We start from the raw sequence: 10205 nt of genomic DNA on the forward strand, positions 1-10205 counted from the left end.
CAATTCATTTATGCAAAATTACTTTTCACTGCAATGCATCTCTCTCTTCTCTTGCAGTCTGTCATTTAAACAATGACTGTTTTATGGTTTGGGTTTTATTGCTGACTTCCATGCAGCTCTGTTTTTCACCTTTTTTTGCCATCTCCTTGTGTCCCTTAACTTCATGTTACACTTAGCTACATCTTTGTATCTCAACCTGGCTCTTCCCTGGTTACTCTTTCTTTCGTAGAGTTGTAAATGTAAAAGTTGTTTTGGCAATCGCTCATGACCCATCCTGTGCACAAGTCTCAGTCGTCTTAGGTCTTTTTCTATCAGAATGTCTAACATAGATGGGAGGCCTGCCCATCTTAGGATTTCGCTGTTTTTGACCTTGTTTTTTTCAGGTGAGATTCCATATGCTGCGTAGTTGTCTCATCATGACTGCGTGCAGTCATTTCACTTACATTTGGTACACTGTCCAGTTCTCAGTACCATATATTACAGCTTTGTATACCTTACACTCAGCTTGGATATTTAAATGCTTCTCCGTTCACAAACGATTCTGAAGATTTTTAAACATTCATCCCGTACTTGGTGGAGGCTGAACATCATATTCATTGTACTACGTACTTGGTGAAATCCACAGTCTCGGGTAGTAGCCTACATTTGGTGATGTCACTTTATTAGTCTCGTTGGGCCATAATTTTTCCAGCAATTGACAGGAGAAAGAGAGAGGAATGACTCGATAGTTCCCACAATCTTATGATCTCCTTTCTTAAATATAGGTGCATCGTTCCAATTTTGTGGCATTTCTTTTTGCCATATATCTTTAATCAGTTTGAATGACATTTTCATAGAACTGCATGCAAAGGTTATTAAGGAACACTATCTTTTGCATTACTAGAGTCCTTCTCTTGGCAGTATAGAGATGTAATCCAGCGGGTAGGAACAGGTCCAGACATTCTGGCATCTTCGGTCTGCTGCAGCGGCTAGCCTGATGATAAGGTGATCTATCCCGGCCATTGAGTGTGACCACGGCCCACTTTCTTGAAGTCTAGTCAGACTCTTTGCTGGGTAGTTTACTTTTTTACTTCATTCCAACAGGATGCCCAGATTCACCCCTCCCAGCTTAGAGCTGGTGTTGCTAGTTTAGTCGCCGGCAATCCGACCCATGATGCAGGTTGTATCGGTTTTCATGGTTTTTCAATAGCAGGTACAAATACCTGACCCAACCAATACGCAATGTATGTGACTGTAATTAAGGTTGAATTGACTGCAATACATACACCCTAACAATAGTATTAGTGTGTAATAATGAAACGGTCAATATTTTTATGTCTGAAAATATGCTCATCATTGAGAACAAAATTGTTATTGTTACCATGGTGATAGCACTCCCTTCCTGAAAGCTATTTGAGAAGGTGAGTGACTTCGACTTGGTGATATGAATGGAGCTCCTAATATTGTGGCTCTCACCTAGTATTGCTGATTCATCACTCATTATGAACACTCAAAAATAGAAGTAATATTAGTATATACAATAGTTTTATTACTTGAACATAAATTCAAAGTGTGTTCACCTATTAACAGGTTCCTTTTTGTCTTACAACTACCCATTATCACTAGTTGTACCATTGCACACAGCGCTGTCGTATATTGTTACCAACTTTTTTACTTAAGTAGCTTTCCGCATTCAGCAGTAAAATTGTGATAACCAAATCATAAAATTCAAAGTTATGCTTTTATAACAACAGTGCACACCGGATAATCAACACTGTTTGAGTATCTACATGTATATTATTGTTCCAACTGTGGTGTGCTGGGATATCTATTTTGTTTCCATTTCTCTGGTGCCAGCTATCAAGTCTTCTCTAGTAATCATTAATATGTAGCAATGACTTCATGTGTTTAGTTGGATGTTTTTTAAAAATAGTTATTGCTAAAAGTACATTACTTTGGCTTCAGCTTAATTGAAACTGTTTTGTTGCACCAATCTTATTAGCTTACTGTTTCCCCAGTTCACAAATTTTGTTTGTAATAGGAGTTCATCTATAATGTGGAACTGATACGGTCTAGTTCTATGTGTTCTGCTTCTGTAGGGTCTCCAATTATATATTTGAAGTTTGATCTTGATTCTTGGTAGCCTGGTGACAGAGACAAGCGTTATTTTATAGACTTGCCTCCAGAACTGCCACAACTCCCAACCACTTTCAAATATTTGGTTTTGTAGCAACTTGCTATGCCAGTTGTGTTTGATATGATCTGATGTTGCAATAAATAGTCTGTTGATAAGTTCCTTGTTTGTGGTGATGAAAATGCATTTTATACATTTTCTTGTGTCTTGTGAACCATGTATATTTTTTATATATTGTATGTACCATGTATATTTTGTATATACTATGTATATTTTATACATATTGTATATACCATGTATATTTTATATATATTGTATGTACCATGCATATTTTGTATATACAATGTATATTATATATATATTGTATATACCATGCATACTTTGTATATACTATGTATATTTTATATATATTGTATATACCATGCGTATTTTGTATATATTGTATATACTATGTATATTTTGTATATACTGTACCATGTATATTTTATATATATTGTATATACCATGTATATTCTATATATATTGTATATACCATAAATATTTTGTATATATTGTATATACTGTGTGTATATTGTATATACCATGTATATTTTATATATATTGTATATACTATGTATATTTTGTATGTACCATGTATATTTTATATATATTGTATGTACCATGTATATTTTATATATATTGTATATACCATGTATATTTTATAAATATTGTATATACTATGTATATTTTGTATATACCATATATATTTTATATATATTGTATATACTATGCATATGTTGTATATACCATGTATATTTTATATATATTGTATATACTATGTATATATTATATATATTGTATATACTATGTATATTTTGTGCATGACTGTAAGCTACTTTATTTTAGCTAATTTAGCTAAGTAGGTGTAAAATGAAATTGTTTATGCGGGGTGATAAAGTACATTGTGCCAAGCAGACCAACATGGAAAATATTGGTGATAAATTAGTCATGGTGGCTATGGGTTCTTGTTCGCTAGTGCAGCAATGATTGGAAACATGGTTTCTAATTATAAATCCAAGTACTTGTGACTCAAGCCACTACGGCGTATCTAACAAATTGTTCTCCGCATCTCCTATAAGATTTTTAAATTTATCGTCGATTTTTAATGATTCTGAGATGTTTGCTTGTTTACAGCCGCTACTAGGCACTGATATTATATCAGCATAATCACATGGAGCTTGAAGCTAGTCAAAAGATGGAACGGCGCGAACTGCAAGGTGAGTGAGCCTTGTTTATGATTCCGCACGGAATAAAAGTCCTTCACTTGTTGCTGTTCTCTATCAATGAACTTGTGTATCAAAGTGACGTCTTGCAAGCTTCTTAAACAAGCAAATATCACCCAAGTAGCTTTGTTACAGCTTTATATTTTAATCAATGATTTTGAGTATTTTACTTGAACCATCCAGCCTGTTAAAAATCAATAATCATTATTTATAGAAGACTGGTTGTGTGATGTTCTATGTTGGCCCAGACTCACAACAAAGCATTTGTCAATATATGTGGATTGATGCCCAGCATGTTCTGCGTATGCAACCTTTTCATTGCTGTTGGCTGATGCTTATGATAGACGTGTTTCAGTTAAGCCTGGTTTCCATATGACAACGCAATGATCGCGCGCGGCCCAGTGATCGTGCGCAATGCATTTCTTGGGCCGCGAGGCAGTGTTTCCATATCGCGCGTAAGCTCCATGCTTGCATTGGACAGGGTGGATATTTTCCTTACTTTTTCGTAGGAGAGACATATTTCTTCGGAAAAACTGACCTCCGTTGCGAAATTACGCTGTCATATAAAAATCAGGCTTACTCTTTCGTACGGGAGACCGATTTCTTCGGAACAAAGCCTTTCGCTGGAATTGTGGGATAGGTTGAAAAGGTCTAGCGGTGTATTGTGGGATACATAATCGCACGCACCCATCGCAAGGATCCATTCTGTTGGATACTTGCGATCAGCGTACGCACGTCGCGCGACCGTCGTACGTTGACGTTTCCATATCACAACTGGCCTACGCACGACGTCGTGCGCCTTGTTGCGCGCCTTGCGCTGTCATATGGAAACCAGGCTTTAGTGGCTGACTTTCAGCACATTTTTATTGCTGCTCTATATCGTTAGTCACTGCTGTCAGAGGGGCTGCCAGTTCAGTGATAGTCTTGCTATGCAGTGGTGAATAAAATCTATATCTTTAGTCACTGCTGTCAGAGGGGCTGCCAGTTCAGTGATAGTCTTGCTATGCAGTGGTGAATAAAATCTATATCTTTAGTCACCGCTGTCAGAGGGGCTGCCAGTTCAGTGATAGTCTTGCTATGCAGTGGTGAATAAAACTTAAACCCTTTCCATATGATTTTTCATAGCATTCTGCAAGGTATTAAATCATGTTACTGTTACTTTCTAAAGCATTCCGTTGCTGTATTTCTAGCGCAAATTCAACAAATCAAGCGGGCAGTTCCCAAGGGAGACAAGCGACGCATGAAGGAGGCTAAGGAGGAGATAGCACGTCTTGAAGCGGACCTGGATCAGCGACATCGGGTGCAATCAGATGTAACTACTTTTAGCATATTCTGATTGACAATTGTGCCCTGCTTATTAACTGGCTATCCGGTAACTTTTGTCTCATTTGTAGTCGATATCACCATTTATTGTTACAGCAGCAGCCAATTGTGGATACTTGTGAACAACTGATGGCTGAGATAGAACTCTCTCAACCCCATACTCCTTCAGACAGTCAGTCTAACAAAAAATCTAAAGCTGCCAAACGTAGAGTAAGTATTTCATGCTGTAAAATGTTGGCAGGTACGTCTAACAGTGATTGGTGTGTTCGCTCCCTTCCATGAAGAATAACAAACACTCCTGCCTCTAGTACATACTGCAGGTTATATACGTTTCAGGAGAAGAAAGAACGAGAGGAAAAGGACCGCGCCATAAGAATTGCTCAAGCTGCGAAGGAGTCGCTTAATGGTGCTCGGCAGACTGAGCAGACATTAATAAATAGTAAACTCTCTCATCGCAACCTTGACCTTTATGATGTGAGTACGCCATTTCTCCAATATTTGCAGTTGATATTGCATGCCTCCTAAATTCATAATATGATTGAGAGTAATGAATGATCTTGCCTGTCCTTTTACAGATACCCTCTGATGGGGACTGCCTATACAAGGCGACATCGCATCAGATGTCGCTGAAGACCAAAGAGGTGAGCAGTGCTGTTTATATAGTGTGTCACCGTTTGTGAAGATTCATGAATAGGTAGCAACCATCAGACAGTGTTTAAGATGTACATGTAGAAGGCATGGAAAGAAGTGTGAGGTGTGAAGTTGTCCACCAAGCAAACGAATGTGAATGTCAAACGCGGAAGTTAATTCTGTGGACTGTCTCTGACCTAGCGATACATCTTATGCTATTCCAGCCAGCATTAGCGGTGTCAGAGATGAGGAGGAAGGTGGCCAATGAAATGCGCTCAAATATGTCAGAGTATCTGCCATTTTTAACTACTGCAGACGGTGATTCATTAGATGAGGAGGGTTTCCTCAGCTACTGTAATAGGCTGGAAAATACTCATGAGTGGGGTGGCCATGTTGAGGTACGCATCACTTCATTTCTATCTTTTTGTCTTGAACATAATGGTTTGGGGTTAAAATTTAGTTCACCTATTGACTTTTATTCCAAATATATATACGATAAGGGTGTGGGTAGTTGCTTCATATCATTTTTATATTCATCAGATCAAAGCCATCTCAGCCTTGCTTGGCTACCCAGTGCTCATCATACAGGCTGACCAAGATATTACTATCGAGAATGACAGCAATTCTGGAGATCCGCTCACTATTGTGTATGTATTGCTGAGCCTCTTTTATGCCTTCACCTACAACTGGTTAATCTGGCGTGCAAAGACAACTCCTTGATTCTATTTTACTCCAGTTCAAGAACATACCATGAAATGTGTTTGTTGTATTTTGCAGGTACCACAAGAGGTTGTATGAGCTTGGGGAACACTACAACTCCGTAATACCCCGTACCAGCTCTGAATCATGACACAAAATCATTCGTGTCCCTTGACATTGCCAAAGTTTGTGTAACGCCTATACCTAATGGCTGTAGGAAATTTTTCAACTGTATCATTTAATATATTGCATGATATCAATCAATAACTTTGAAATGGCTTCAACATTCGTTTTAAACTAGCTACTACCAGACAACCAATTCTTTGGGTAAGTGTAAGTCAATGCTGTGTAAGTCAATGCTGTGTAAGTCAATCAAGTTGGGCAAATTTTGGGGTTGACAGTCACGCCTGCAATACGAGAAAGCAATAAACTGAACCTTGCATCAAGTTAACACTTCACTATAATTCACATCACTCCTACACTCACTGTTTTTACCTATTTTTAATTGTTATTGGTCTGGAGCCATTCAGCGCTTTTATGTATTGCATCACTCGAGCTACAAAGCTTGTAGGCAAATGTCTGAGGGAGGAGATAACTTTATAGTGGCGGCTCCTGAGCATTACACCTATTTTGAGTATGGGCTTACAAGTGTTATTGCTCTGAGGTATTCCGATACTAGCAGTGATTTGCCCTCATCCTATATGCTGAATAAACTCCCAGCATGGTCCCACCTAAACTATCACACCAGTATAACAGGCTACCCCTTACAGTGGAGAAGCAGCTTACCATAAAGTGCTCAAAATAAGTGCTTTATTTTATATTAGGATGGATAATATGCTGAAATAGTTTTCTAGACTGGAATTTTATGCTGATTCTGAATATTTAGTTTCTACACCTCTAAACTAGCCACCAGACTAATTATAATGTATTACATGATACAATAAATTAATAATATAATTTTTATAATTTACAAGTTCGACTAGTAAAGAGCGGGACTGTGATACATCAAACTAGATCAAAATTTGAAGCTGATTTCAAATATCATATTATGAGATGTCACAAATGCATCGATTCGAATTTTCATTACATAATAATATTATTATGTAAGTTATATGCGTAACTTGAAGCATGTATTAAATATGATTGTGAATACCACCCAAATCATTTTGTTTTTGGACCAGAATTTGTAGCTTGTTCTGAGTATTTAATTGACAATTCTTTCAACTGGCCACAACATTTTTTGTAATGTATTATGTAATACATGAATTTAATAATATAATTTCAAATTTCGCCAGTTTATCATTTGGGGAAAGCAAAGAGGTTGTGACACATCAATCAAGATCAGAATTTGTAGTATACTTAATATTTATATCTTTCCATGTTGCATAGATTTGAACTTATACACGATATAATATAATGGATTACATAATTTGTCTGGCTGTCGGTCTGATGTAGCACCGTGACTGTGTGTTATCTTCTACACATCGACAAGAAGGAAAAATTAATCAAAAACTCTCACAGCTATTTAAAGATTTGAACAAGATGTAGAATCTTTTTTTTCGGTCTGATATCAGGGAAAGGTATCATGAGTGGAAATATTCTGCAAACTTTTAGACATAACCTGATACTTGATGTGTAATAACCTACCTTCACCAGCATTATCATCAGAATCTGCATTCTCTTCTTCAATATCAGTTTTTTTTCCACAGTCCTTGCACTAACACATACACTGTACATTTGAGTCCAGCCTTCTGTACATCGATATTGAGTACATCCTGTCTTACATCGATAAAACATGGCTTTTATCACATCAGAAGGCGCTGGGTTCTGTGTCATGCATGTGATTTTGAGATTGCCATTAGACAAAGTCCAGCCATGATTAGTGGGTAGGAGAGGATCAATTGTTGGCTGCGCAGCTTTACGTCATTTGGCTGCTTGGTAACCAGCTCTCATTACATGCAGCCTCAGTTCTCTTGAGTTGGAAGAAGGTTAGTTTGGGAAATCCTTGAGGGAGAGCAATAAACCAAATATCTTGCTTCATTGACCTTTTCAGTTGTGTCAATATTATAAAGCCTGCATATGAGTTTCTCTATAGAGTGCTGAGTATCATCATCTATCTCAAACTCCAAGCCCAAAGAGCTTAATACGTTGATGAACTCAGGGTTCTGCTTGAACAAATTCTCAAAGGGTTTATTTCCCTTTGAATGAAATGCGCAGGTACTATCACAACCGCTGAGTGCATAACACTCAGAAGTGCCTGGCAATAGGGTGGTGTTAGAATACCTGATACATTTCCAATGTGTATGTATCGCATTCGTTTTTTCTTCCCACAGAAGTAGTACAAATGATCTGATGGAAGCTCATGTACCAAAAATATACAAATCATAAACACCTCTGTATCTTGACACTTTATCATCACCGTACAGTCTGATCCTTTGTCTTCCGTGATGGTCTTCATGTGTGCTATCATTCTTGTGTCAGTTTCCTCATGATCTGATGCTAGACTCACAATATTTTTATTACTAGTTTTCCCATCCATTTTAAAACTGATCTTGTTGCACTTGGAAGAAAATGCTATGTATACATCAAGATCCTGTTTGATCTGTGCACTGCTCCACTCCTTACTCAAGAAAGCCACCAAAGCTTTTTTGTTAGCATTCTCTGCCAGGAAGTCTGACCATTTTGGTACCATTTGATTTGGTTCAAAAATAGTCACCTTTTGACTGCCTTTCAATCCACGATGCATTCATGCTGTTGATTTGATGCTCGCCTCAGGATAGTTATCACAGACAAAATCCACCCGAGAAGAACCATATGATGTAGCGATTGATGCTAGCCTATTTAATAGGACACTAGAAACCATTCCGAATGCTGCTGAGAGTTTCAAAGCTTGAATCTCAGCCATTCTATCAATGACCACAGCATTAAATTTTGGAAGGTTATCAAATTTTGTGTAACATGTTGGGTGTGGCTCTAGCTTCTTCTCCAATGCTGTCATAAGGGTAAACTTAGCTGTCTTCATCATCAATCCATCAGCATTTGCCAGGCTCCAGCTTACATTACCAAGGGAATAAAAAAGTACTTTTCTAAGATTGATGTTCTTCTGCTGGCTGATTAAAGATCCGCTCTGTGCACCGTCGACTTTTCTTACAAAAAGTTTTCTTAGCGCTTTGACTCAAAGCAAAACCTTTCAGTCTGTTTGCCTTTATTGGCGCAGTGAATTCTACTTCTTGAGTTGTCATCCGTTTGGTAACAAAATCTGGAAACTGTTTTTCTTCGATCTGTCTTGCAATTTGTAAATCATGAGCAATGTCAGTTGATGCCTCCATTCCACTGATGATAGACACAAGGTTTTTACCTTTGTACTTGAATGGGTTGATTTGAGCTGATATGATTTTTTGATGAGACATATTGTGACTCCGTCAGCTTTGTATGCTGATTCTGACAAGGCGCGCTTGTCTGAGCTATTGGAGTCCAATTCTAGAAGCTTCTTTATTTCTGTGTGCACAGCTGTCCTTTGTGGATAAGCCATGCTCCATCTCTGTGGGCAGATTGGATTTTTGTGAATCCAATGAGACCTCACTGTGATTTAGAATCACGATTGACGGTCTGTTCTATCGCCATTTTCACAGGCAACGCTGGAGAATGGGCGGTGATGACCATATTGAAAGGTAGAATAACCATTGCTTGGTAAATTAGGGGGTGAGTCTTTGCCAGCTGTGTCATCTCCATATAGTAAAGTGTGCCATACCTTGCATAGTTGGAGTGGTCGTATGCAAAAAACCATGACAAGAGTCATTGTAGTTAGTTGACATGGAGGGTCCAATCAGATTCCTTTGTGGCTCAGACAAAACTTAGCAGCTGTTTCACCATTTCAATATACTCTACCCAGAATCTAAATGTTGGGTTGCCTATTGAAGAGGTGACTATAAAATCTTGGAATGCCTGATTCATGTGGGCGAGTTCAGATTGATTACATTCAGTGTGATTGAAAACAGCTCTGCTTATGTCCAAACTAAGAGAGTCAAGGGCAGTAGAGGATTCACGACTTTCAGCGAATTCATCCAACAATAGGCCATACAGTACTTCCATGCAGAGTTTGTGTGCCATGATGGACCTATTGTAACTATGACCATTGATCGCCCCTTTCAGGCTTCCTTTAGCGATTCTGTGATTAT

General features: G+C 38.0%; 1 protein-coding gene across 1 annotated transcript; it reads left to right on the forward strand.

The window, feature by feature from the left end:
• Positions 1-3284: 3284 nt before the first annotated feature.
• LOC137409060 (deubiquitinase OTUD6B-like) lies at positions 3285-6750 on the forward strand. Its single transcript, XM_068095537.1, has 8 exons — positions 3285-3369; positions 4566-4687; positions 4795-4908; positions 5035-5172; positions 5274-5339; positions 5553-5726; positions 5869-5975; positions 6106-6750. Exons 1-8 carry the CDS (start codon positions 3324-3326, stop codon positions 6176-6178), a joined length of 840 nt encoding a protein of 279 aa, XP_067951638.1. The 5' UTR covers positions 3285-3323; the 3' UTR covers positions 6179-6750.
• Positions 6751-10205: the final 3455 nt, after the last annotated feature.

The sequence above is a fragment of the Watersipora subatra genome, chromosome 1 (genome assembly GCF_963576615.1).
Source record: "Watersipora subatra chromosome 1, tzWatSuba1.1, whole genome shotgun sequence".
NCBI lineage: Eukaryota > Metazoa > Bryozoa > Gymnolaemata > Cheilostomatida > Watersiporidae > Watersipora > Watersipora subatra.